Source organism: Neolamprologus brichardi, chromosome 16 (genome assembly GCF_056152115.1).
Source record: "Neolamprologus brichardi isolate AB-2024 chromosome 16, ASM5615211v1, whole genome shotgun sequence".
NCBI classification, from domain to species: Eukaryota; Metazoa; Chordata; class Actinopteri; order Cichliformes; family Cichlidae; genus Neolamprologus; species Neolamprologus brichardi.
Window position 1 is genome coordinate 27,777,905 of NC_142119.1, and position 27,971 is coordinate 27,805,875.

General features: G+C 39.0%; 1 protein-coding gene across 3 annotated transcripts; it reads right to left on the reverse strand.

Moving 5' to 3' along the window:
- Positions 1-57: 57 nt before the first annotated feature.
- On the reverse strand, positions 58-27,971 carry vwc2l (von Willebrand factor C domain containing 2 like). Of its 3 annotated transcripts, none has more exons than XM_006802352.3 (5): positions 27,278-27,971; positions 25,688-26,197; positions 21,787-21,885; positions 10,870-10,999; positions 58-3,907 (listed from the first exon to the last, which is right to left on the reverse strand). In XM_006802352.3, the coding sequence occupies exons 2-5, from the start codon at positions 26,093-26,095 to the stop codon at positions 3,756-3,758; spliced, it is 789 nt and encodes a 262-aa protein (XP_006802415.1). In that variant the 5' UTR covers positions 26,096-26,197; positions 27,278-27,971; the 3' UTR covers positions 58-3,755. The 3 variants fall into 3 exon arrangements, with proteins under 3 accessions (XP_006802415.1, XP_006802414.1, XP_006802416.1); XM_006802351.3 differs by having other exon boundaries at positions 26,990-27,971; XM_006802353.3 differs by lacking the exon at positions 21,787-21,885 and having other exon boundaries at positions 26,990-27,971.

The window sequence follows — 27,971 nt, forward strand, 5'->3', positions numbered from 1 at the left end:
AAGAAACGTCTCCAAAGAATGTAAAAAGGATTAAGGAAAAAAGAAATCCACACTCACTTTTTGCCGAATAACACTTCTTTTGAATTCTATTTAACAAAATATTTTCGTCTTGATGAATAATACACATTTCTTATTTCTTGAGTCATTTTCCTTTTCTTTTTTTCTTTCTTTTTTTGTTTTTTTAACTCCACCTCTGATTTCAGGAAACACATTAATTATGTTTGAAGATATTTACATATGTACAACATGTGGAGCACCAAGGGTTGTTTGACTATTTGAAAACTGGACTCTTTGCTTTGCAGTTTAGGGTGAACCCGAGTGAGCATGAATTCACATACAATCAACTTTATTTAAACATAAAATTACAATTTGTTATGGAAATTGTACTATCCCATATTTGAGCCCCACGTGAACAGACCCTCGGTGCACCAAAAAAATAATACAGTTGATTGTATAATAACAGTGTTTCTCTCTTTCTCTACCGATACTTTGTGTTGTTTTTCAGGCACACTTCATGTAACAGTTTTGTTGCTGAAAGAAAATTACAAATGGGGCAAAAAAAATAATAGATAAAACAATCTTTCATTGTTTCCAGCTACAGTAAGTCGGTGTCTCATGGAAAAAAGCAAATGATGCACCTTTACAAAAATGCCCATGTACAAGCCTGTGGTTTTAATGACAAGAGGGAGGAGACATTGGGGTCATTTAATAAACCTTCACAGACATACATAGAGACTCAAGTTTCTTGGCAGGAGATGAAGAAAGACAGTGTGCAGCTAATCTGTCCTGGAAACCTTGCAGCTTCATGTGTTTGGAAGGGGAAATGTAATTTCGTCTGGTTTGCCTGGGATGCCACTCTCACGTGCGGTGTAGAGTGGATGTGTGCCACAGTACCACTTTGTGTTTTTAGCAGACAGCCTATTCTTTCAAATGACAACGTAGGCAAGATTTCGGGATGATCTGTGTGGTTTCAAATCCATCTTGCTTGTTATTTAAAATGCAAAGTATGCGCTAGCACATTTCTGCTTGCGAGCTCTGGTGCAGTGAAACTAAATTCTTTCACGGTTTTTCTTTAACGTTACGACCAACTTAGAATCCATGATTTTCTATTTGATGTCATATCTCCCAAACCCTCACTACCACTCTGGATCACACCTTTTAACTTTTCAGCTTTTTGTTGACAACCTTTTCACTCTCTTTGTTCCAACTTTCAAACTCAGGTGATGAAAGCAGCTTGAAACATCATAAAAATGAGCAGCCGCTGCTCACCCAGTTTAGCTTGATAAGAAGCATTGGAAGAATCCGTATTAGAACAACCAGTACAATGACTTACAATGTCACTTTTCTACAGAGATCAAGTTCCTTCTTTAGTTTCTTCCTTGAGCTTCTCTCTTTACCACTATCAAGTGACGGTATATTTTTAGAGCCATCTCTGGGTTCAGTTCTGCACTTTCTGTGATTGAACTGCACTCGTCCTTGTTCTTTTATTCACCCTGCTGACTGTTTCTGGAATGTCGTAGGATAAGACAATAAATAGTTTGGGGTAAAACAGAGCAGTAACCACTGCACACAGAAGTGAAACAAAGTAGCACTTGAAGCAGTCAGCTGTTCATACTGCATGATGCCAAAGGCCATGCTTTGTGAATCTTATCTGGAACAGTGGCAATAAGGCATCTGTGGTGGCAGCAATGCCTTTGAGCCTTGTCAGCTGGCACGTTCACTTTAGTCTTTCTTTGTTGCGACCCAAAATATACGAGCAACTCTCATTTTTGGGGGGATGCATGTATAGGCTGAAAAATTATGTGGCATTTAACTTAATTAAGATGAATGAAGCTTGTTTAATAATTCTAAAATGTGTGGAGCACTGAGGCTGTGACTGATAAACCATTCATGTCATTTTTGTTTTATGAGCCTTCAGACCTCAGACCAGATAGATTAGGTCGTCTGAAACATACTACATCACTGTAACTTGCTGATAAAAATGAACCAAGCTCCTTTGTTCCACCTAAGACTGAGCCTTGCAGATCTTCCGACTCTGAGATTTCTTCATCACCCATATGCTGCAACCAGCAACTCTGCAGACTATGAGATTCCTCTAAAATTAGTTTTAGTTCCTTTTAAGGTAATGCACCTCTTTAGTCATTGGTCTTTATCCTATGTTCATTTCTGTCTCATTACAGAGTGCTGGGAGCTGCTATTAAGCAGCTCATCCATCACCGCCCAGGAATAGGGTCTAAAAGGTTAACGGGAACGGATTTTCTGGAAATGGAAAAAATTCTAGTGATGAATGGCATTAGCTTACGGAAATTCACCTTTGAATTAATGACTTGTATTTATCATTTCAAAAACATCGTGTGTTGGGCACTGCTTGGGTGCTTTTTGTTTTTCTTCTTTCAAACTGGACTGCTCGAGGACCACTCCGATATGAAAAAAAATGTCAAAGCAATACATTAGCTTGTCTTTATGTTATCGCCATGGCTGTGGCTCCACCACACCGCCTGAGCCATTTCAACATATCGAGAAGAGTAGGAACTGAAAATGTTTTACATTAGCTAAACGAGCGATATAATTTAACTGCGTGTATCATGCTATGCCCAAGTTTGTTTATGAATGGCGCGCTTGTGCATACTCAAATGCACAATATGCTCGTGAATGCTGCAAACACTTAGACATATGCACGTTCCCGCCTTTTGTCTGTTGGTTCTCACTGGATGTGCCCAGCATGCAGGCTGCAGCAGCGCCAAGCACCCAGCTGGATGATTTATCACAGAATACTCCTTGATTAAGGAAAATTAAAGCAGGCTGGTACTGGCTTGCAAATTGCTTTGATAACAAGTTCAAGCAGTTACTTAGTGGGAATATTTTGGAGGATATGGACCTCTCAGAGAAAACAATAAAGCCAATTGAACTGGAAAGGGTTGCCCAAAGTTGTTGTTTTTGTTCTTTTTTTCTTTGGGGGGGGGGTTGATGCAGCATGGCTCTTCTTGGGGATGCAGGTTTTTTTTTTTTCTTTTTCTTCTTTGAATAACTAAATTTCATTCCCCCACAGCTCCAGGTGGTACAAAGCTATCCTGCCTGTGAGACATGACTCAAAACCACCGTGTGTTGATCAATAAAGTCAGCCTTTGAGGTTCCATAGCTGTTAATGGTATATGACAGTTGCAAGTTGCATCATGTATGTTAGGAGCGAGCTCCTGCCGCAGCGATAAAGTCTCATGAAGAGGCAGACATTTATGTGTGATGCACATCTTGTAAACAAGCTCTTAGAGTGAAGTCGTGTAACTCAAGCACATCTTTGCCGTGTTTTCATCAGTGCTAATCCTTGTATGCCAAAAGAAGCGCTGCTAAGTGTGCTTACGGTTTGTTCTGCTGGAACACCTGTGTGATTGTGACTGGCACGCACAACAAGCTGATGACATACGTACAGAAATTAATTTGAGCAATTCAACATTGCCGATGGTTAGGAAAGAGTTCAGGGAGCTAAGAAACTTTTTTTGTGTGTGTGTGAGAGCAGCAAGTCAAGCAAGTCAACTTCTGAAAATATATAGGACCATTAAAACCGGAGTGTGGAAACAACTGAGACAAGTTCCATCTTCTTCTCGCATTTGTGTGAAGCCTGCGAGATCACCTCTTCGATCCTACTGTATGCTGTCTCAGGATTTATAGGAATTGTGCTCCTGCCCTGTCAATCATACAAAATGGCACAGTAGGCAGAGCCTTGCCTGAGCTTTTCTACCATCCCCGTAGGAGTCCGTCTATGACAATGACTGGCCGTTGAGGCATTCTCGCCGCAAACACTGCGCCGGCTTCCACCAGTCTCCGTTGTGGCAGCGGCAGATGGTGCAGTCGTCCACCTTTACTTCAATTCCAGCCGGGATGATCGTCGTTCCAGCAAAGCAATTTGGACCTGCCGCATGGGAAGGGAGGGAAGGAAAGGAAGGGAAGAGAGAGACAGAAGAAGAGGGAATGAGAACGACAAGAAATGGATGTGTCTCTCCTGAGAGCTTCTCTTTGCAGTGGGGTGGTGGAGTGATGCAGAGAGCTGCAGGGAGTTAGGGGAGTCAGAGCAGACGTACAGATCTTTTCACGGGCATGCACCGATGGGCTTGTTTTTGCAACACTAAAGCGCTTTTGTTAGTCTCTCCTTCTCCCTCGACATGGAGCGCTTTGCATCCTAATGCGCCGCAAGCAGAGAAGCCTGCCAGGCGCTGGCTTGGCAGTACAGAGAGGCTGGAGTACAGAGAGAGAGGAAGAGAGAGAAAGCTGCTTTTAGAGGCAGTAGGGAGGATGGTGTTAATCACTTCGGTCTGTATGAAAAGGCCACAGAACTCCTTAGCAATTCCTTACACAGCTTCATTCCACGCATTCACACACGCTGACTGTCAAACCAATAAAGAACTCAGATTAATTTTGACATCTGATTTATCCGTTAAACACTGTAGGATTCACTTGTGTGGATGTTGATAGGATTCCTTTAATTCCAAAACGTGCTGTGTACGACTAGAACACCTTACATCGGCGTTTCTAATAATCTCACCAGATAGACAGATTATCCTGGGTAAATTTTAGGATCTGTTTTCCAGGACGCCAAAGAACGGTATTACATTTGTAAGATTTATCTGTATTACCACCTGAAATTATTACATCTAATTTGTTTTTCTCTTTGCCTCAGAGATATTGGAGGTAGTGCATCTCTTTCTCTACCTCTAGAGACAGGAGAGCCAGAAGGTGCTATGAGTTCATCCTAGTTTTAATCATTTAAAATGAAGCAATCAGCAGCTCAATTGGTGTGACGGTGACTTTGGATCGCTCTCAGTGTTCGGCTCTGTAAAACCTGCCAGATTCAAGACTCCTCTACGAGCAGTCATAAAAACTCATATGTCCCATAACTCTTGAAGACACAGTAGCTTTCACGCCTGATATTCACAAAACATCTTGGTGTCCTGTGAATATGATTTAGGGTCTGGTAGCTTAATGATAGCAATGTAAATGTGTCAAGATAGTCAACCTAAAGATCAGAGGTACATTTCTGGTACACTGTAGAATTTCTCACCTGTCACACAATTTGAGCCTTTTTCACACCTACATTTTAACACACAAGCACAGGTATCAGTAATAAAATAAATAAAGAGTGAATTTCATTTATCAGCTTCAATTTCAAGGTCCTGCATTTGTGCATGCTGGCTCATCGTCTCACTGTCACGGCTTTCAGGAACAATGTCGCCATCAGTAATATTATTAGTAACACTTCTGTTTTCCTTTTTTTTTTTTAAAAAAAGGCTTGTTAATGCTTTATGGAAAAGTAACTCAGGGCATTAGATTAAGGTTAGCTAAAGATCAGGATTGTGGTTAAATATTTAAAACGTCACGCTGACTCGCAGCATGACACAGGGAACACTGACTTTTTAAATCTTCAAGAGCATGAGTTTAACCTTACCTCAAGGGTAAAAATGCTGGAATGGTCTACAGAGGGACAACTCCCAATATTTTACAAATTCTTGCTTTATGCATCGAAGTAATTAGGTTTAATTCCAGGTAGTGCTTGTACGAGAAATAAAAGATGCAGAAAGCCATAAATTTCCATGTGACATTGACAAAGGGAGCTGCTGGCTACCTGCTACCCCCATCCTTTGCCTTAGCATAGATGAGTCCTATGCTCTATTTTAAAAAAAGAAAGAAAGAAAAAGAGAAAAAAAAAGGGGAAAGCGCATGGGATCTGATCGTAGACATAGAGAGCACTTGCCAAGTCTTAACTCGCAATGATCTGCCTCTGGACAGCTGGCACAGGTCACGGGACAAACTTGGCAGAGGTTGATGAGGGAGGAGGGTGACCCGTGCTGCTGCCAAGTGTGATTGTTTATAGCCCGATAGATAGGGAGACGCAAGGACACAGTCTGAGCTTCCTGTCACCATGTGAAGGGCGTGTGGTCACTCGTCCGAGCATGTGATCAATTCGTGGCCAATAAAATCTGGTGAAGTCAGAAAATGTTTGTCCTGTGTCAAAACTGTCTCAGCACATCATACTTTCTCTGACTACTGCCTAAGGATTACAATGTAAACTGCAGCTTGTTCAGAGAATATGTCAAAGCGAATATGTTCCTGAACCGTATCCAGCTCCATGGCACTGCTCCTCTATGATATGTCTGTTAAAAGACCACAATGATGGCATTCTGACAGATAAGAAGTGGCAGATCTGTAGTTGGTTTAATCTTGTTATACTGAGGAACCATTAGCCATTTTCAGGATACTACTCATTTCTTTTTGAGAATTACATAATTACATATTCCCTGATTAATTTACAGTAGCCTATATAATTCATGATAAAGATTAGAGCTGAATCAGATGGGCTCAATGAATGTGGAGCTCAGAAATGAGCACTGCCACCGGCTGACTATTCTATTGTGCTGCCTCTTCCTCTCTGCTGGTGTTTTCAGGAAGGAACACCAAAAAGGTGCCAAGCTGAAAAGCTACAGCCTAATAATAGAAAGCTCTGACAAAAGTTTGGCAACCATAAGCACTGATTTGCTGATTTGTGAGCTGAAAGACATCCAGATATCAAGGTCATATCAGTTTAGTTCAAAGTTGCTTTTTTTAAAGTCTGAAATATAGTTAAGGCACTGGAACATGGGTGATTAATCTTGTTTTTCACTGTGTATGCACATATAAACTCACTAAGTCAGTGACTAATTGGGCTAAATGAGTCAAATATTCCTCAGTAACATTTTAGCCACTGGCAATTAGGTCATCGCTGCACAATTCTGTTTACAAAGCAACCCTAAAACCTTTCTTTCACTAGAATAAGTTAATCTGGACCTTTTACCTGAGCTGGAATTGTAAATGTGGTGTATGGAGATACAGTCAGAACTCAAACTAGTAATTTAGGCAGCTCATTTTAGTCACAAAATTGTATTAAGAATTGTATAAAGCCTTATCAAGGGCCATTTAATTAAATTCAGTTGTCTTGTAATCTGTGAAAAAAGCATTACTCATTTTCAGAGACTGTTGAGATGGTTGGTTTTTTATGTAACCTTAGTGTAATTAAAGTATTAATATAAATAAACCTTTCAAATGTATGTCTGTTCAGTATTAATTTCCATTTACCTTCTAAATCTCTGAGATAAAAAGTGGTGAATGTAAACATGTTGATAGATAACAGAGAGAATCGTTTTCAAGTACTTTCAAGCATTTGATTAAAGTAAAGATTAAAATACAGTTTAAAGAAAATGTTCTCACTGCGCTTTCTGTGACTTTCTCCCCTTTAAAGTATTTTAGCAGGATGTGCAGGTTTTATACACAAAGTTAACCCAAAGCTTTACCATAACAAGCTACTGTAGTATACTTACACTAGCATTTACCTGGAGAGTTTTGCTTGTTCAGTAAGAAGATTGTTTTTATAGAGATTATAGAGATGGTCCCATATAAATCTCACACTGTTAGATTCTTAAGAAGAGTATTATTTAGTATTGTTTGCATTCATAAAATATTATAATTATGCCTCTCCTAATCATTTATGCCACAATAAAGTAAACCTATATAAAAAAGATAAAATTATTTTTGTATTATAAGACCAAAGCCCTCTACATAATTTTTGGATTAAAGAAAAAAGAGAGCAGCAATAAAGATAAATAAATAAATAAAAAGCACAACAAAAAGCTGGATATTGTAGACATGTTTCTAAAGGGAATGTAATTTGACAGCAAATGCTGAACTTGCAAAATGCATTTTATTAACACGGATTCTTTATGTTTAAAGAGAAAAAGGTGCAGTGTTTCCAGTTTTTCATTTTGGAGTCGCATCATGTTTTTGTGATATTCCAGTGGATCAATTTAATATTATTAAAATTCCACGGGATCTGTCTTTAGTAACCAAGGAACTTTCAAGGTAATCAGATTCAGCCCTGCCTACAGTCAACATGACCTGTCTGTCCAAAATCCTAGAGCCATTAGTCAGCTTACAATTATATGGCTTGTTGGAAGACAATAATGCCTTCCAGGCACAGCAGTCATGCTTTAGTCCTGTTCATATGACCTATTGTTCTCAGATGTACTTTGTCTTTAGTGGTAATTAGCATTTGTTTACACAACAACTGGTTGTCATCCAGTCTAACTTGTATAGATGATAAACATTATACCTAGAACTTCATACAGCCATAAGCATAGCAACTATCTAATTATAATAACTACTCAATTAAAACAAAGCTGGCTTGTTGATCTAAACTTAAAAGTGTTACAGCTAAGTGGCTTCAGCTGGGATAATATGTCTATCAGATGAGGTCAGGAACTGCTTCTAAGACCCAGCACATTATATATTCTGATGATGTCAACATCTTATTAAATATGCTGCTTTCTGCTTACTGCTGCTTCAAAGTATGTCTAACTGAGAGTTCAAACTGTTGCTGCGAATGGGCTCATATCATCACAGTTTAGTCTCACTGATATTTACTTCACGCTTCCTTTAAATATAATTTGCATTCTAAGTCAGCAAGCAGCGCTACAAAGTAAGAGATGATGATCACATACGACCTTTGGTAAACCAGATTACAGTTGAACTATGGTGACCTGTAGACCTCCCTGTTCAAAGCTAGATTTAAATGCCAACCACATAAAGATATAGAGTCTGTGCATTTGATGTTATGTGCTGTGGGGTTTTTTGTGCTGTGGACTTTTACCTCAAATGCTTTTAGATGCTACTTATAGGTCTCTCTCCTTTCAGTTATGCATTTAACAACTGAATAACATGGGCTATTGGATTGTGATCACGTGACTGATAAAATACCAGATTTCTTTGCTTTGAGAAAACGATTGGATTGCTTTTGCAGTTTGCTTTGGATAATTATCCATTTGTACTATAAAGTGCTGTCCAATTATTATTTATTATCTGAGCAGAGTATAGTCCTGTACACTTCAGAATTAATTCTGCTTCAATCAGCAGTGACATTATCAATAAATGCTTGTCTCCTGGTTCTAATGGCAGCCATATGGGTTCATGCCATAACATTGCCCCCCACCACGTTTGACAGATGATGTGGTCGGCTTCAGCTCATTAGCTGTTTCTCTCCATGCTTTTCTCTTGCGATAATTTTAGTATAAGTTAAACTTGTACACCTTGACAATGATCTTGTGATCTTGTGTTGTGTTGTTCTTTCTTAACCACATAAATAATTGTGTGATCATACACTACAAATGTCTTCTGTGGTCTTCAGGCCTTTTGGTGTTGCTGAGCTGGCCAGTGAGTTCATTTATGTGTAATAATTTATCAGATTGGTGATTTGGACCCTCCTAGCGATTTTGCTCTTTCTATCTCTGTCTTTCTCTGATAGGTTTATTTTGGTTTTTCAGCCTAATGTTAGCCTCCTTCAATTGTACTGATATTTCTTTGGGTCTCGTATTTAAATATATTGGGGAAAAGCTATACAATTAAAATCAAATGCTTTAAATCAGCTTCAGATGATAAGTATTCTTTAACTGCCATGGAGTAACAAGGGGGCAGGACTCACCTGGCCATGAAACTGCTGGTTAGTGAATTGTCCAATTAATTTTGAGCCTCTAAAAATGGAGGGTTGATTATGTATTAAAATGGCTGTAATTCCTAACCTGTTATTGCAATACTTATGTATAATCCCTTGAATTAAGGCTGAAAGTTTGCACTTCACTTCAATAAATTCCACTGTGATGAACCTAACTGCACATCCTAGTTGCACAATTTTTTCCCCTGTTTGAAGTGCAATGATTTCTACAACTGTATTTTTATTTAAAACTAGAACCTGTAACGGGTAAAGAAAAACACAAATATCTGTCTCTCTGACTATATGTAACTGAACTGAGGACATTTGGGTGTCTGCTTTTCATTGTCCCTTGGCCAAAAATGAGAGCTAAATAGCATTCGTTCATTGTCCTCTCTTCGCAGCCCTCAGCTATCCACTCCTGTAAAGATTTATCTGGTACCAGAGCCTGACGAGGAACCCTTGGGTAACCTAGAAACAGCAGGCCTACCACTGAAATGCCAAGGGTGTCACTGTGTCCTGTCAGCCTGGATTAGTTCTCTCCTAGCAGCTTCTGTAGCCTTGTTAGAGTGTGTGTGTGTGTGTGTGTGTGTGTGTCACTCTGTGTGTGTCTATGTGTTGAAACAGAAGAAAACAAGCAATGGTGAGAAATAAAAAAATACAAGGAAGAAAATGTTTGTAGTTGTGCCACTGCGGGCATTTAGCATCTGCCTCCAACTAAGTTATTCCCTTTACTTTTAACCTGTAGGTAAGCAGCAGTTAAATATATACATATATACATATACACTTTCTTTTTTCATTAGTTTGTCATTTAAGTTCAACAAGAATGCAAAAACATTTTGTTTAGTGAATGCAACGTCAAGTTTAGACTTTGAATTTGATATTACCCCAGGTTCACACTGCAAAAGTGCACTTACTGTACTTTACTCATAAAGCTCCATCTGTCCCTCAGGACTGGTGCTGGCAAAGGGAAATCTCTCACCTCGCCTTGTAAATAGTCAATGAACCATTGGAATCCTATAATTCTAATTTAGGGATTGGTTGCGTGTGACAAGGGCTCCAGGGCACTGGGAAATAAAAGGCTCTCTGAGGACCCATTAGTCCCTCCTACCATCCCTTTAATCAATGGGCTAATGTTTACTCTGCTTAGTGTGTCATTTATAATTAAAACTAGTACTGCTCATTAGTGTCCAACGGGCCCAAGGTAATAATTTTAATTCATAAAACATCAATTACATCCTCATCCTGATCTAAAGGCACGGCCATCAAATGGTGATACCACCGATAAACTTGCTGTCATTGGTTTAATGAAAATTTAATGACTTCTAAGGAATCTGAATTGACTTCCAGAGGAGATGAGTGTTTACCGTTTTTACAGATGGGGCAGCATTGCTCTGGCTCGTACACAGGGTTGACACACTCTGGGACGGCGCAATCGGACACCACACAATGCACTTCATTATTTGGTTCGCAGCGGCACCACTCACAGGGTGACGGCTGTGGGCAGAGGAGGAAAGAGACAGGGAATCTGGGTTAGATGACTCGGTAGCTTTCACCTTGTGTGTATGTGTGTGTGCATGTCCATGCATGCTTGTGTTTTTCTCATATGCACATTCTTAATAGTTTCAGATGCGTGAAAAAAAATGTGTTGTGATAAACAAAGACACAGGTTAATAAATTATTCACATCCCCAGTTTTATTAGGGTACTTTTGCCTTAACAAAAACAGCCTATACTACTGCTGGCTTACAACAAAATCTCTAGAAACAACTAAGGGAGTCTATAAGGTAATGTTCATGATATTTAATGTTTTGCTGCATTCTGCTGTGGCCTGCCTCAGGAAACAGTTCAGAGACTTATCTCACCACCTCTGCAACATGTAAATCAGTAGCTACTATGCAGCTCCCTGTGCAGCTGCCTCATACTTGACTCTATCTTTACAAAGTCTCTTGACCGGAAAATGAACTGTAATGCAATTTCATGGAGTGGAAAAATACAAACTGTTTCCAAATCACAAAAGGTCAGCTGTTCATCATATTAGATTTTCTTTTTGCTCATCATAGTAAACAGCCTTTTGAGTGTGTCTCTGCACTGCTGTATCAGCAGTTTGGTGTCGGGCTTAGACAGTAATAATATTTCATATTTGATAACCCCTTTTGCGGTCTTAACTTTTTTTGGTGGGAAAGCTGATCTATGTGGACAGCAGCCAGTGCAACATGAACAATAAGCTTCACATTATGATTCTAATCTTCATGATTTATTCATTTGAAGGATAAAACTTCACTTATTGCAGCAGTCAATAATTTTAATTCATAACATATCAATTACACCCTCATCCTTTAATTTGCTACCACAGAATTTCCTGTGAACTGTGTGGTGGCACCTTTTAAATGATTAGTTCATTGGTCTTTACCCAGTTGGTCAAGTGTTGCATTCCAACTTGCAATATTTTTTTTTCTTTTTTCCAGCAAATTCAATTAACTTTCATGCATTAAAAAAAGGAGATCCACAGCTGTCTATTTATATGTCGTTTTTCCCACTGGTGTGGGTTTGCTTAATGGGATGTCTCTATACAATGGAACATTTACAGTGTAGGCTGATATAATAGGTACGTTTTATTTTCTTTGGATGGACTTTTTCCATTCTTTATAGTATGCTAAGCTAACCAGTTCATGCCTGCGCTTAACTCATTCATTTTTTTCTGATTTCTTTAAATGATTAATGTAATACTTTGGAACTGTGTCATCAAATATCTGAGCTGCATTTGTTCCCAAAATATATGGATTTATAGCCACGACAACAGCGGCTCCACAGTTTGTTTTTGTGCAGAGACAGGTGAAAGGGCTAAGGTATTTCAAGATGTATATGTGTTACTTTTACCATCTCTTCTGGGCAGATCGCATTAAGTGACACATAATAAAAGTTATTATTATTATAAAAGTTATTATTGAAGTTTATGGGAGTCAGCATGCACATTAAGAGATATAGGGGAAACTGTGCAAAATAAATACAATCCAATTACTGATTGTAGCTATTCCCATGACCATGTAGAAAAAGTTCTCTGAATCAATGCAAAATAAATAAATGGATAAAAAAAAAATTTAAAATGTTACTTCCTCTTATTAAACTTTCTCTCCTCACGATAGAACATCTGATAACTTTGCATTACATATGCTGTAATTCTGATGAATGTAGATGAAAATCATCACTTATATCTTATATGCATTTGCAATATAAGAATAAAGCTGTAAATCATGACAAATAACAAAGTCTTTATCTCTAACATATTACTATGAGAAGACTGATTAAATATTTAACGCCGATGTAGCACTGTAGTCCATCACCTTTACGACTTACGAATAAAAATGCAAAAACACTGGCAACAGAAGAAGCTTAAGTTAAATCAAGATTATATTGGGTAATATGTTTCATTGGGGATATTAAAGCGAGATTCGTTTGCAATAATGAACTACATTCCATGGGTTTATTACAATGTTTAGAAGAGAATATTCCAAATGAATATTATGCGTGGATGTGGTGTATAAACATGGCCCAGAAAATGTTAAAACCCCTTGAATAAACTTATCAAACTAGCTCAAATGATTGAAGACTAAAAAGAAAGGATGGGATGCTTTTGAAAGAAAGTCCCAAGACATCAAGCAAAGATCTAAACTTCTGACATATCTGGCATATAAATCCAAACTGATGCTCAAAGTTTGTGGGCACAGATAACCACATTCAAAATACAGAGTAAATATAAAAACAGGAACATGGCAGCGCTTCTGCAGATGTACTCAGCTATAGTGTACTGCCAAAAGTGTTTAGATCTTGAAAAAAAATATCACCATATTATAGTATTTTGCATCTATTTATACATCATGGCATTGTGCTGTCCTGTGTGAATATATAGCTTTGCACCACCGCATACTGAAATTTAATGAGGCCTACAGAATCCAGCTGACATGATATCTATCCATCCTTTGTTTTAAACTGTTTATCTAACTAGGGCTGCTGATGACTCGAGCCTTTGCCAGCTGACACTGGGTGAGGAGCACAATAAACAGTCCATTACAAAGCTAACAAAGAGATGCAGACAACCATTTATGTTCACATCCACAGCTACAGTATATTTAGAATCGCTAATTAACATGCAGAACTGTGTCTCCAAGTACCCAGAGACAACACGCAGGATAAAAATTGTTTGAGTAGAATTCCAGTGAAAAGAAACAAAGAAACAAACAAAAAGTAAAGTATGATGATATACATTATATGAGGAAGTAAAATTCTCTCTTGCTCAAATAAATATTTTGGTTACTATGATATTATCATGTTTTAGTGATTTTATAACTCAATTTAAGTGCCATACAAAAGAATGCTCTTAATCTGACCACACTCATTGAAGTTATTAATTATGTAAATTACTTGCTTTGCATACAGTGTGCAGTTGTGTTCATATTTATTTGGACACCGACACCATTATTGTAACTTTGCCTCTGTAAAGCACTAGTGCGGATTTTATATCTGGATGCAACTGAAGCGCAGATTTTCTTACTTTATTTCAATGAGTTTATGGTGATTTCATTTTAATGGAGAGACAGAATATTAACCAATAATGCAGAAAAAAACAAAAGAGGTTATAAAATGATTTCCAGGTCATTGAGTGAAATTAGTGCTTGATCTCCAAACAATACATGACTTAGTACTTGATGGATAAACCTTCCCTGGCAAGCACAGGGGTAAGATATCTCTTGTACTTGGTCACCAGGTTCACTCAAGAAGGATTTTTCCAGAAATTCTCGAAATCCTTTAGGTTTCTTGGGTGCTGCTTTGCAACTCAAAGTTTCAGTTCCCTCGTCTTTATGCATGCTCAATCATCCAGGTAAGTAAATCTCCAAAAGTTGATTCTGTTCATCTGGACGTAGCGTTTTGTGGGAGAAACGTTTCGTCACTCATCCAAGTGACTTCTTCAGTCTCAGCTTACTGCAGGTTCCCCCAATCTAAAGCCCAGTGAAGGAACAATGGGCTGGAAGGTGACAAATGAGTGACGAAACGTTTCTCCCACAAAACGTTACGTCCAGATGAACAGAATCAACTTTTGGAGGTTTCAGTTCCCTCCACAGATTTTAAATAGGATTGAGGTCTGGAAACTCCATGAATCTGATGCACTTCTTCCCTAGACACTCTTTTGTAGCCTTGTGTGCCTTGTATGTTTTGAGTCATGGTCCACGATTCTGTCCATTAGTCCCTCAATATGTTTAAGTCATCCTGTATCCTTAGCAGAAAAACAGGCCCAAAGGCCCATAATGTCTGTATGGGGATGGTCTTCTTTTCTTTATACTCAGCATTTCTCTTCCTCCAAACACGGTGGATCGAGTTGATGCCAGATAGCTAGATTTTGGTTTTATCTGACCACAGCACTTTCTCCCAAGCCTTCTCTTAATCATTTAAATGTTCACTGGCAAACACAAAAAGTGCCTTCTTGAGCAATGGGACCAGTGTGTTACCAATGGAGTTCTTGGTTACTGTGGTCCTAACTGCCTTCGGATCATGAAGAAGCTCCTACTGTGTAGTTTTGGCCTGATCCATCACCTTTCTCATGATTATCCTCACCCCAGGAGCCAAGATCTTGCACAAGCTCCAGATGTTGGCCATTTTACATTTCTTCCATTTCCAAGTAACTGCACCAGCAGTTGTCACTTCTCATGAAGCTTCTTGCAGATGGTTTTGTATTTCATGCTAGCCTTGTTCTGGTCTACAGTTTTGTCCCTGAGATCCTTTGGAAGCTCTTTGGTCTTGCTCACAGTGGTGGAGATGTTAGATTGAAAGAAATTTGTTGTGTGGATAGAAAATTAAGTGATTCTGTCAACAACTTGTAATGTGCTTTATACACATAAAGTATTGAGATCAGTAGTGTCTGTAACTGATAAACTGCCTGACTGACTGTAATCTATGGGACCACAGGCAATCTGTGAGAGCCAAAATTCTGGCTGGGTTTAGAGGATCAATTACTTCAAGTACTTTCAAGTAATGACATGCAAATCAGTTCATAAGTTTTATGTTTTTTTCTAGACAATATTCTGTCTCTCCATTAAAATGAAACTGTGTAAAATAGGCTGTTCCTTTCTTTGAAATTGAGGGAATTTACAAATTCAGCACAGCATCAAAAAAATATTTCCCCCACTGTAGTCCCCCAGGTGCAAAAGTATTGAATCAGTTGATGGACAAGCAGTTTCAAGTCCAGGTGAAACCTGTTCCCTCGTTATTCCATGACAAGTTAAGCCGATTAAAGAGTTTGTTCTGTGTGTTAAACTTGCATCTATCCACTGGAATTCTCAATATGACATGCAAAGAGATGCCAATAGAAGTAAAGGTCATCATTAGACTGAAAAACCAAAATAAGCCTATTAGTAGTGTTGTGCGATACTGCAAATTTTGGTATTGATCTGATACCAAGTAAATTGGGCTAGTATTGCAGCTAAGAATACTAATACTGATGCTTTTGACCTGCAAAGGCGCCTTATTTAGAGGAGAGCAGTGTATCATGATTTATAAAAATGAATCATCAATATTTTGCATATTCTGTACAAATGTTTTTTAGTTAATACAACAAAAAAAACCTTTTCAGTCTTTCAAGTGTTTTTAAACTGGGTTTTTCGGAGAGCTGGAATTTAAATGTGCTAGTCTCTAAAGCACTTTAGGAAATGAAATAGATGTGACAGTCAACACAATAAAGTTCAGGCATTTTTCATAGTGCATGTTTGAGGCATATTTTTCATTTCCCAAAAAGAAAAATCTGCTGAGCTTAGAGTTTAGAAACAAACATCAATCCAATATCAATACTATTGATATTGCATCAATCCACCTACTCTACAGATATCAAAATCTTTAGATGCGGCCATGCTTGGAAATTCTTAAAATGAAGGAATGCACTGACCAGCTCAACAGCACCAAAGTCCACTTTTTTTTGTTAAGGAAAATCCTTTACAACATTTAGCCAAGCAAGAACACTATCAGGCAGGTAGGTGCATCGTTGTCTAAAACTTCAAGAGACACATTAATATTGTAGGTTTACAATGTGGTGTAAAGAACATGAAGGCCAGATTAGTCTGTGTCTTGGACACTTCTGACAGAGCCTTCACATTTCTGACAAAAAAAGGTCTCTGGATGGATGAAGTCAAGTTTAACTTTTACCAGAATGATAGGAATAAAAAAGTATGCACAAGGATGAGAAACAGCAGTACCATACCACTTTATCTGGTAGAAGTAATGTTATAGCATGGTATGCACATCTATGGCTGCCACCCGAACCAGGCCACTACTGTTTATTGATGATGTGACTGCTGATAGAAGTACTGATAGTAGGATGAATCTTGAAGTTTACAGGGCTTTACTTTCTGCTCCGATTCAGCCAAATGCTACAAAACAAACAGAATGTTTTTTGCAGCATTTGGCTTTTGACCTAAAACAACTCCACAGGCAGCCTAGGAGCTTTCTCAAAGAAATGGGGTATTCTTCAAAGGCAAAGCCTGTCACCTGATCCCAACCTAATACAGCATGCCTTTCAGTTACTGAAGACAAACCCGGAGGGAGAAAGAACCAAGAACAAGCAGCAAAGGCCAGGCAGAACATCTCAAGGGAGGAAATGCAACATTTTTGCAGTCACATACTGTAAAGGATTTTTTATCCAAATATGAAAAACCAAATCTTAACTGATAGATTTTTTTTTCATTATTATTGACCAAAAAAAAAACCCAAATCCAATCTTAACCAAAACAAAACATATGAATCTAATTGTGCATTTTACAATGAGAACAGATCCATTTAGATAATCAATTTAGATATAATGTAATATGATACATATTCACAACGAAACAATAAAGCTTTAGGGATAAACCCTGGGGAGAACCTTATGTTTCACAGTTATAGAATTGATTGTAGCACTAGCTAATCCTGAAGTGAAGCTGTGAGCCTGAAAAGTGGATTCAACAGCTCCACAGAAGAGTGTAGGAATGCGTTTCCACTGTGGCACATAAATACTTTATCTACTTTTTCCAACAATGTCTTTCACATAATTTGTCTCTCAGGTCAATGTGGGTGGTTGTTGCATGATATGCTCAAATGAAAGTGGAAGTTACAAGCAGGAGTCCTGATAAATGCCATTGTTTTTTCCTCCTTTAACGTCACTGAGAAGATGGGAGGAACTGCAACCAGAATGCAGCAGAGCTTGAGCAGGCAGAAAAAAAAGTGGACTGAGTCTTAATTGCTGAAAAAGCTCAGTTGGTACAGATACCAGAGTAGATGCTGTAGAGGAGCTACTTGAATCCATTCAGACAGAAACTTGCATGAAATCATGTATAATAAAAACAATGGATAAAATGAGTGGGTAGGTACAAATGCGAATAAATATTTTTGAACAAGAAATCATCCAAAAACTGACTAAGAAGAGGGAACTGGGTTCTTACTATAATATATGTGCATGTATTTAATCCCTAGATGTTTCTAGATGTAACAAGTTGTATTAAAGTACAGACTGGAGATTGTGGCTATGAGAGACAGCAGTTTTTATTCACTATCACAACTGACCTTTAAAATAAATTAATTTGAAAGTGGTATTTCTCTGTAGGTTAATCTGCCAGATGGGCCTGTAATGCAGCCTGCTAGTTCAGATGCTTTACGGGAAAAAATATATTAAAAATGCAATTGGAAAAGAAAACTTCTTCATGCACCTTTGACACATTGCTGAGAATCCTTCAATGTATTCAGCCATGCTTGGTGCTTTCAATGCGTCCTTTTGTGTGAGGTCTACCGTGAAGAGGATCAGTCATGCCTAAGCCCAGACTTACAAAAGAAAATGGAGCACTAGTACCGAATTTAGACTTGCTGCCAGATGTTTTGGTGAAGAAAAGACGCCTGTTGTCCCCATCTTTCTGGCTGGCTATTAGAGTCAATCGATTGCCATGCTTTTCATTCGTACCAAGGGCGTAGATTTGGCATGGACGGAAGGGACATGTCCCCACCAATATCCAGCGATTATTGAATTGTCCCCACCAATAATTTGATCTCTTCGAGTAAAGAAAAACAAAACCGATAGAAATAAAAAAAAAACCGATCTGTCAACGTCTCATTCACCCAGCGGTGCAGAAAGAGTTAAATTACGTTCTCTACTGGATTCCTACGTCATGTGACAAATATGGCCAATGTGACTGGCTGTGCCTTTCATGGAGCTCTGTTTAGTTTTAGCAGCGGCAATCCTGCGCTGCGGGGAGGAGGAGAGGAGGATGGCAGTAAAAAGAACCTGGATATAAGAAAGTATTTTTCAAAGAAACCTGTAAGTCACTTAAAGTCAAGTTCACTCATAAAATCTGCTGTCCATCATAATAACGTTACAGGCTGTGCAAGGCAATACATGCCAACCCTCCCGTTTTTTCTCGGACAATCCCGAATTTCAGTGCCCCTCTTATTACTCTTTCTGGGTTGCAAAATAAACTTTTAAAGAAATTGCAGGTGAGAATGTAGCTGTGCAAACTTCAAATATCTGAACCAGGGAGAACAGCAAACTCCCAGCACATCGTTTTAGGCTTTGGCCACATCAGTCTAAAATTGTATGTAACCATGAATAACGTGTTGCCATGTCCACCAGGAGAGACTGGACAGTATAGATGTAAAACAAATATGCCGGCAGTTTATCTCAGTTAACAAGAGGAGCAGGCATGTGTTTGGCTCCTTCACATAGTGGACATTGAGTTGTTGTGTGGGGCACCAGTAGTCCATGTCTGTTGCTGTAACAGTAGTTCATGTTTAGAGTAAAACATCCCAGCTCACTGACTTGATCGGAACAATTTTGCTAAGAGATCTGTTACTTTGTGGTAATCTTAGATGAGTAGTTTTATGGACAAAAACCACCAGGTCATTTAGTGTTCCCTTAGTGCTAATGTATAAGAGATGTTGGTGTAGTATAACTGAAGTAATGTTGTTAAGTCCTTAAAGTCATATTCTTTTATTGTCATGACTGTATTTGAAGCTATTTTTATCTTTGTATGATATCTGATTTATATGGAATATGGTTGAAGTAAACTAAAGTATAAAATACTTAGTCATTTGTTTAATAGTAACTTAACATTATATAATTCACATATAAAACTATGAATTGTAATTTTAAATGGTTTAAAAGCATGTAGAATAGCATATGTTGGCAAGTATTTTTCTCCTTTTTTTTATCAAGAAGCAAAGACGAAAAGGAAAAAAAAGAAACAGGGCAGGGTTCGGTGGCTGAATCATCCATCCCCACCAATGCCAAAACCAAATCTACGCCCTTGATTCGCACACTGAGACAAACAGAGACAGGGTAGGGAAGCTATGAATAGTCAGTGTTGGGAAGGTTACTTTTAAAATGTATTCCATTACAGAATACAGAACACATGCCCTAAAATGTATTCTGTAACGTATTCCGTTACGTTACTCAATGAGAGTAACGTATGCTGAATACTTTGGATTACTTAACATATTATCATGCATTTTACAACTATGTGAATGTACTATTGCTGTGATTTATTACTATTACTGAATTTCCGCGGCTCCGAACCATAGTAAAGGGACCTCTGACTAATATGGGTTCCTTGTCGGGCTCCTAGCCGGAAAATAGCTTTACTTTTTTGTTCTGGGTCAACTTTGCTTGCGAGAGACAGAGAGAGGCGTTGAAAGGCTGCTCCAACAGAACTTATTGTTTCGGAGAAAAACACGAACAAAACGTACAGTCGAGTTTTAATAGCTTACTTACAACTGGGCTCGTCAGGCACTCTTCTTGGCTGCAGTGGTTATTATTATATTTACATGCTTCCAGCTCCCGTTTTTGCTCGATGACAACTTGTACTTTTCGACTCTCCTTTTTCTCCCACCTTGTGCTCACAGACACATAACGATTATGGCAGTCCATTCTCCCTGCATCACGGACTACACTGCCCATGAAGCTACATTCTGCATTCTGCCTATTAGCTTAGCACAACAACAACAACAACAACAACAACAGCGCTCTCTCACCCAGGAAACACCAGAAAGCCTGGAACAACAGAACGTAGCTGTCAAACAAAACCCAAACAGGCCTGACCCGCGACAATATGAAACAGGAAAGTACCGCCCTGTAATCCATTTATTTCAACAAAGTAACTGTATTCTAAATACCACCTTTTTAAACGGTACCTGTAACGGAATACAGTTACTCATATTTTGTATTTTAAATACGTAACGGTGGTACATGTATTCCGTTACTCCCCAACACTGTGAATAGTCAGGTAACCTTCAGCAGGGCAAAATGGCAATGCAAAATACTCTGACACTGGACGACAGGGTCACAGGAAATATACTCATGCTGTTAAAAGCAGTGACAGGAATGAGTTGACAGTCAAACTGCATGCTCTGTTGTTCAAGTCAAAACAATGTTTTACCAGTGGTCAAATAACAGAAAGAATAGACAGAAAGGACTTGAGGATGAGGATGGAAAACATGCAGTACTAACACTTGCACACCAATTCTGCAAGTGCAAATATGTCAAAACCATAAAAACGTGTTTGACATTCTCTGCAGTCAAATTGTTTGCACTTAACAATTTTTTCCCCTAATTGCAACTATTGTTGCCTCCAGCAAATTGGATAAGAAAATCAATTTGAGCAATAATTTTAACAGCTTTTGTGGATGTTTTCTCACATAGGTATGTTAAAAGCACAACAACTTACTGTGTGTGTGTGTGTGTGTGTGTGTGTGTGAGCAATTTTAAACAAATTATTGTGATTGTCTGCAGACATGTTTTCACAGAAGACTTCTGTGACTTTGCCACACCACTGCATTGATAGAAAAGTACAGATATAATAAATAAAAGTTACCAAAAACAGAGACATGAAAAAAATCCAACCACAGTGTTTGATTTACATTGATTGGAGTAATTCATTTATGAGATTTCCTCAACATTTAAATCTGGTACAGGGCTTAATTGCACTCCACTGAATAGTACTTGTCTCATGCGGATTAAGTGAAAGGTGAGCAGAACTCAAGCATTAAGGCTATTAGTCACAAATTAAAATTGTTTGCCTTTAAATGAGAACTTATTCAAAATCTGGTGGCTGATTTGCACTGTGTGTACCTTTGTTACTGAACATATTAGAGCCCTCCCACCTTTGTCAAATCTGCATCCCTTCCCTAGGGGGGAGGGTGGTCATAAGAAGCATGGATGGGATTCTTCACATCTGAGTTCACATCCCAGCACTAGCCTGAAGATCTGGGATCTGAACTCACCCTATACCTCCTGGTTCTTGATTGCAGCTGCGCTGAGGCCAGAGGCACACCGGCAGCCATGCTGGGTGGACTGGTCCCTTCCTCATCAGATGGAAAACCCTGTAGGTGAAACACCTACTATGGTTGAGTGGCATGACTCACTCACATGGCAATAAAACAAGATATTGGAAATTACTGCATCTACTTTTACAAAGAATTTAAAGCTGAATCAACAGTATCAGTATTAAATTCTTTGTTGCTACAAGCAAAAACTTTTAAGTGGATGAGCTGTAATGGGAAATGTAGTTTGGACCTATTTGTCAATTTGCTGATGCACGAGTTATGCCAGCATTAGATTCACAAATGACAGGCTGACATTTCACTGGAGTCAGCTGCTTTGTGTTGAAGGAATGCCCAATACTACTTGCATGATCATGATTGCATACATTAGGTGCAATATACTTAATGATCAGCCTACAGTATAATGAGGTTTTCAGCATAAGGAAAGTGGAAATATGAAGTGTTGGTGGATGCCAAAAACAGTTCTTCATAGCCAGACATCCCAGTTTCCCAGAAGCTCTAAACAACCCGCATCTCTCTTGTTATCTTCCCAAAATACTGACTCTTCTCTCTTCTCTTCTCCATCATCTGCTACTGAATATAAATGCACACCTCTACACAATGCAACACAATCACCTCAAATGAAATGCCAACAAAGCCCAAACCAAAGGTTAACCTGTCGGCATCTTTAAACAGTGGTCTGCATATCAAACACTGATTTCCTTTAACACTTCGGGGTTCTGAGGCTTTCATGTCTTTACTGAAGAATCTCAGCTTTCACAATTTGGACTAAGACACTGCTACTTGTGTGGACATTTTTTTTAAAAAAGATGATCATTTTGAACCATAGTGCAATTTCTACTGAGACAATCTATAAAAACAAATGATTTTGTTCTTCACCTTGAAGTAATCTTGAAATGTCCTTCCCTTCTCTTGCTTCTCAATGCACTATTGATAGATCAGATGTTACATCAGACTGCGAAGCTTTTGCCCTTAAAGTAGCCCTTACAAAATCACAGAAATCTGTGGGGCTGCAGGAGCTTGATTGTGTCTGACGTGCAAACACACCAATCATTACAGATTAAGTACATGGGTTTCAAATGGGCTAATCTCTCACACCCCTTGCTAATGGGAACACTATGTCACTTTCATGCCACCAAGAGTTGTGGTTGCCTACTAATGCAAAACATTTTTCAATTTTTTCAGTATCATTTTTTTTTTTTTTAACATTTGAAATCTTTATGTCATTCTGTTTACAATGGCAAGAGAACACCTGAATATTTAAAATCTTTGAATGGATATTTGTATATCAATATTGTTGACAGATTTGTTGACAGAATGGCACCTAATGGAGATGTATTGTAACAGTTCTGAACAAAGGCATAAACTCCAATGCAATGCCTCTTTGCACCTCTAGCTGATAATGCAGATGAATCCCACAACCGCTAAAAGGTTTTACATTAAAAACTGATGAATAAACATTAGCACACTATTTTCCCTCCTTGTGCTGTTTGATTTCTTGTGATTTGCCCCCCCCCCCTCCCAAAAAAAAAGCATTTCCAGAGAAACTGTAGCAGAAAAGTTAATTATGATGGCCTGTCTACACACCTGCTTTGCTTAACTCACTCTTTAGCACCTCAGTTTTTCTTTTTCTTTCCGTTCAAGTGGCATGCTAATTATTTTCTTATGCAAAATGTTCTGACATTGCAGGAAGCTTTGTTTGTTTTACCTTAAAGCTGTTGTAAAACTACACTAAAACACCTCCTGTTTTCTTGGAGTTTTGGACAGCAAGCAAAAAAGGAAGACAAAAGGAAATATACCGTAGTGACTATATTCACTAGAAGTTGCTGTAAATACAAAAAGATGATCATCTGGTACTTAACCGGGTCAAAGACCTAAAACAGACCTACAGAGCTATTATAGATGTAAACACTTCATAATGTGATATTCTATGTTGTGTGCACACCTGGATTCACTTCCTTTAAGTTACCAAAAAGCATAATTAAAGCTATGCACAAATTTAACTTTATGTGTGATACTTTACATTTTTCAAATGCAGTCTTCATCTTAGAAAACAGTTTTAATGATACATAGATATTGTGCATTCCACTGCGTATTTGACAGCATAAGCTCAATATTTTTTTTAACCCTGCAAAGGGAAACCTTATGAGAAATAGTCAGACTTATTGGACTGTATAAGCACACACACGCACACACATGTAGTTCACCCACTCCTGCAAACTACAACTGACAAAGTAAGCTTTGAAGATGCTTTTGAGCTTTTGAAAGGCTATTTTCAATTATTAATTTAGCTCTTGAGTACCTTTTATGTGTCTTTAAAAGGGTAACCAACAACTTGTGTTTCCCCAGCTGTGGCCCGGTCAAACAGATATTTGCTGGGGTCATAAATCCTATCTGAATACAAGAACCCTTGTCTAAGGAGCTATTGCAGGTTTTTTCTTCTAATGTCTTCTGATTTTTTGATCTGCAAATGCTGGTAGTTGGTTTTGAAAAAAAGAATCTTACTGCAGGAATCATCTTCCAAGTGCATCTGTTATAATAAATAGCCTATCTAGTTTTGTCTTATTTTACAATTTTGGCAGATGTTCACAAAATTGAGAGAAAGTTTTTCATGTTACTGATGATGATGAGAACATACCTCTAACATTAGTTTCTACTGTGTAACTGGTAACTCCATAATGGGAGAAATTTACAGCTATTATGTAAAGCGACAAAAAAAAAACAAAAAAAAACGGAATTTTTGATCGATTGCATCATTCAAAAGCTAATTTATGTCACTAAAGTGGAGCCCGCAAAAATTCAGTTTACCATTGGAGGCTCATAGCATTTGTCTGACAACCGCAATGGATGCACTTATCTTAAATGGTAGCTGATACATTTGCACAGACATGAACAAATGCTATGATTAACCACAGAGCTATACCCTTGTTTCGGCTATGACATGTCATATTATATTTCAGTCACTTACTGCCTCAATCCAGTTGTGAGAAATGTGAATGAGGAGGTTTCCTCATGGGCAGCAACAATTTGAACACAGACTGTAGTTGTCATGCTCCCAGTGTCATTTATAATCAGGCAGTACTGTCATGCTCTGTAACAACCACTGAGACACTTTCTACCCATTAGAAGGTTTCTTCTGATGGGTAGAAACCTTTTTTTTTCAACAAACACAGGGAAGCTGGAGCTGCCAGTGATGACTCAGTGTCCACAAATCACAGTATTAAAATACTGTTATAGCATCTGTCAGTTTGGTTAATGCTGGATGAATGTTCATTTGATGAAGCAGGCAGAAGGATGATATCACTCTGGGTGGCAGCCATCTTGGTGCCCTTGGCCAATAAACACATTTTGAGCTTACTTTCACATTATGCCAAGGACTGATCTAAACCCAAATACAAAGCCTCACTAATTCGAACCCTAACAGCCCCACCAGATTACATCTGCACCACTAATTGGTTATTTTCATCAGTAAATGTGATCAAAGATGATTGCTGTCAACAAGTTAACAGACTAAAAAGGAAAGAAAAATATGAGACATGGTGGTTTTTACATTATGTCTGAAGTGACCACGACCATAGAGGTGTTGCTGTGAATGCATATGATTGTCACAGACCTGTTTTGTTTGAATAACATCTACACTTGCGTGTGACTTGATTGTGTTTCACCAAATGAACTGGATTAGAGTCTTGAGCATCAGTTAGTCTTTAATAAAGATAAATAAGATGCAGAGTGGTGATTGTTGGTGGAATATTCATGTTCAGTGCTAGAGTTTTTCTAGTGGATTCTGGTAAACAGATATTTTTTTAAAGGCTGAATTACAATATTCTAACTCATTGCTTACCTTGAATTCTTCCAGAATTTTATAGGTTTTCCCTCGGTACTCGCAAAAGTTTTTCACCTCTTTGCACTCAGGGCAGCATCCATTGTGTTCAACTTTGGTGCACTTTGGATGCAATTTCGGGCACTCGGGTTGGTCGCACACAGGCCCGTCCTCTGTGCACACGCACGGGCAGTTCGAGTGTCCCGGATAGAAACGTTCCCCGAGTTTGTAGACGAAGCCGCTGTCATCCACGCATCCCTTGCCCCGGTAGTCATCAAACACAATGTTCTCACCGACGGTCCGCTCCGCCTCGTCTGCGGCGTAATCCTGGGGGTTACCCACCGTGGCCGGTGACACAGCGCTCAGGGCCAACAGGGGGACGAAGGCAGTCAAGAGGAGAAGGCCCATCCTTTGCCGCGGCATTGACATCCACGTTCAAAACGGCTGTGTGGATGTCATCCTTAGCCTCTCTGTATCCTCACCGGATCTGTCCAGGGCTTCATTATCACCACCATCACGTAAGGAAATGAGCTGCAGTGGAAAAAATAGAAGATGACATGATGGATGATGACTCCCCAGCTGCTGGTTTGCACATCCTTACAAACCCAAATCACCTTTTAAATACTTTCCCCCTTTTTTCTCTTTTTTGTTTGGCTTAGGCCTGTGTATGGGTATCTTTTATTTACGGTGCACATATGCAGCACCAATGTTTGAATAGAGATCATTCGGAATTCTTTATCATTGCTCTGTCACAAAAGAAAATATCTTACACATAAAGCTAAAGCCACGGATGGTGAAAACAAATAGAAATACATTTGCTAACATAAGAAGCATGCAGTCTATATGCGTTAGTGTGGTGGTGCATTAGATGCAAATTATTCTCCTCTTTCAAAATCACAGCAACAGCTACGACCATCAACAGAGGGAAGGATTATAACACTGATTGTCTAAAGTGGGTGGAGTGAGCTCCCCACGGTCGTCTTCTCCCCATTAAATAAAACCGAATCAGATATTACAATTTGAAACTTTATGAGAGGCTTCAGAGACAACAGGTAGCATTAACGCTTTCAATTCTCCCCCAGGCCAGTAATAATAGTAATGACTTCTCCGACTCTGGGTTTCTTGTAACAACCTCTTATTATATTAACCATGTTACATGCAGATACATGCAAATATTGAGAAATGCGCAATGATTTAACCCAGAATGCGTCAACCGTTTGGAAGGGGAAACACACACATCGACAATCCAGACAGTTGGGGAATATATAGCTGAAGATAAATATCTCTATGATGCGTATTAAGCGACAGCTCTAACTCACTCACCGCTTTGAATAAGACTGGTATCCACTAAGTGTGAAGGTAGGATCCCCAATACAGAGAGCAGAGACAGATTACAAATAGTCGCCTTGCCTATTGGAAACTTCACTCTATCCACAGGGTGAAATCACCAGTCTCCACGAGATACTGTAATCCGCCCTCTTGTCGTGATGATGTGCTTAAAAGCAACTAAACAACAGCCTTTTGGAGGTTTGCTCCCCTTTTCCCCCTTGCAGAGAAAAAGACATTCGCGTAAAAGTAGGTCTTCTTCATCATTATCCTCATTGGACTCACCTTTTCGAGACAATATCGCAGTTCAAGTCCAACTGCATGCGTTACAGACAGAGAAAGAGAGACTAAAAAAAGAAACTGCTCGAGAAATCCTCTATAGCGTTCCCTGAGAATCCGGAGTCAATTCAGTATTTCCCCACGATGGAGGTGAATATTAGAAAGCAGCAGCCAGTCTTGTTGCACATGTGTGTATACATCCAGCAGTTGTGCGGAAAATAAAAAATCCACATGGGTAGAAGTTAAAGAGTATAAAAAATCGACCCATTCGCGGCTGAAGCCAGTCATTTTTTGAATTTGTGGCCGAGGTCACGTTCATCATCAGCAGGCGAGACTGACGAGGGAGCGCTCCGACTTTCAGCACCTTGGAGAGCGACTATCTTCTGCGTCCTGCGCCGAGCAGAGCAGAGCGCCCCCCCCAATCCCCTCTGCCAACCACAGTCACAACAACACTCACCTCCCACGATCCGAGGACAAGTATGACTGCATTACTGCAAGGGTTAAAGGCTGGGACGAAGTAAAACGATCAAATAGGTCGTCATTAGTCAAGACTGGTTCCGACAGGAGCAGCTGGTAAATTGAGGAGGTATGCTAGATCAGTTAAATATGTGTGCGAGCCTTCCCCCCGTCTGTAAACGGGTGCGCCTATGTGCACGCCTGCCTCATTATACGCCTGTGAATATGTGTCTCCATGCGTGCG

Coding starts and splice junctions, on each gene's coding strand:
- vwc2l (XM_006802352.3), bottom strand. CDS start 26,095: ATGTCAATGCCGCGGCAAAGGATGGGCCTTCTCCTCTTGACTGCCTTC. Junction 21,886..25,687: donor AAATTCTGGAAGAATTCAAG/GTAAGCAATGAG, acceptor TTTCACCTACAG/GGTTTTCCATCTGATGAGGA. Junction 11,000..21,786: donor CAAGAACCAGGAGGTATAGG/GTGAGTTCAGAT, acceptor CTCTGCCCACAG/CCGTCACCCTGTGAGTGGTG.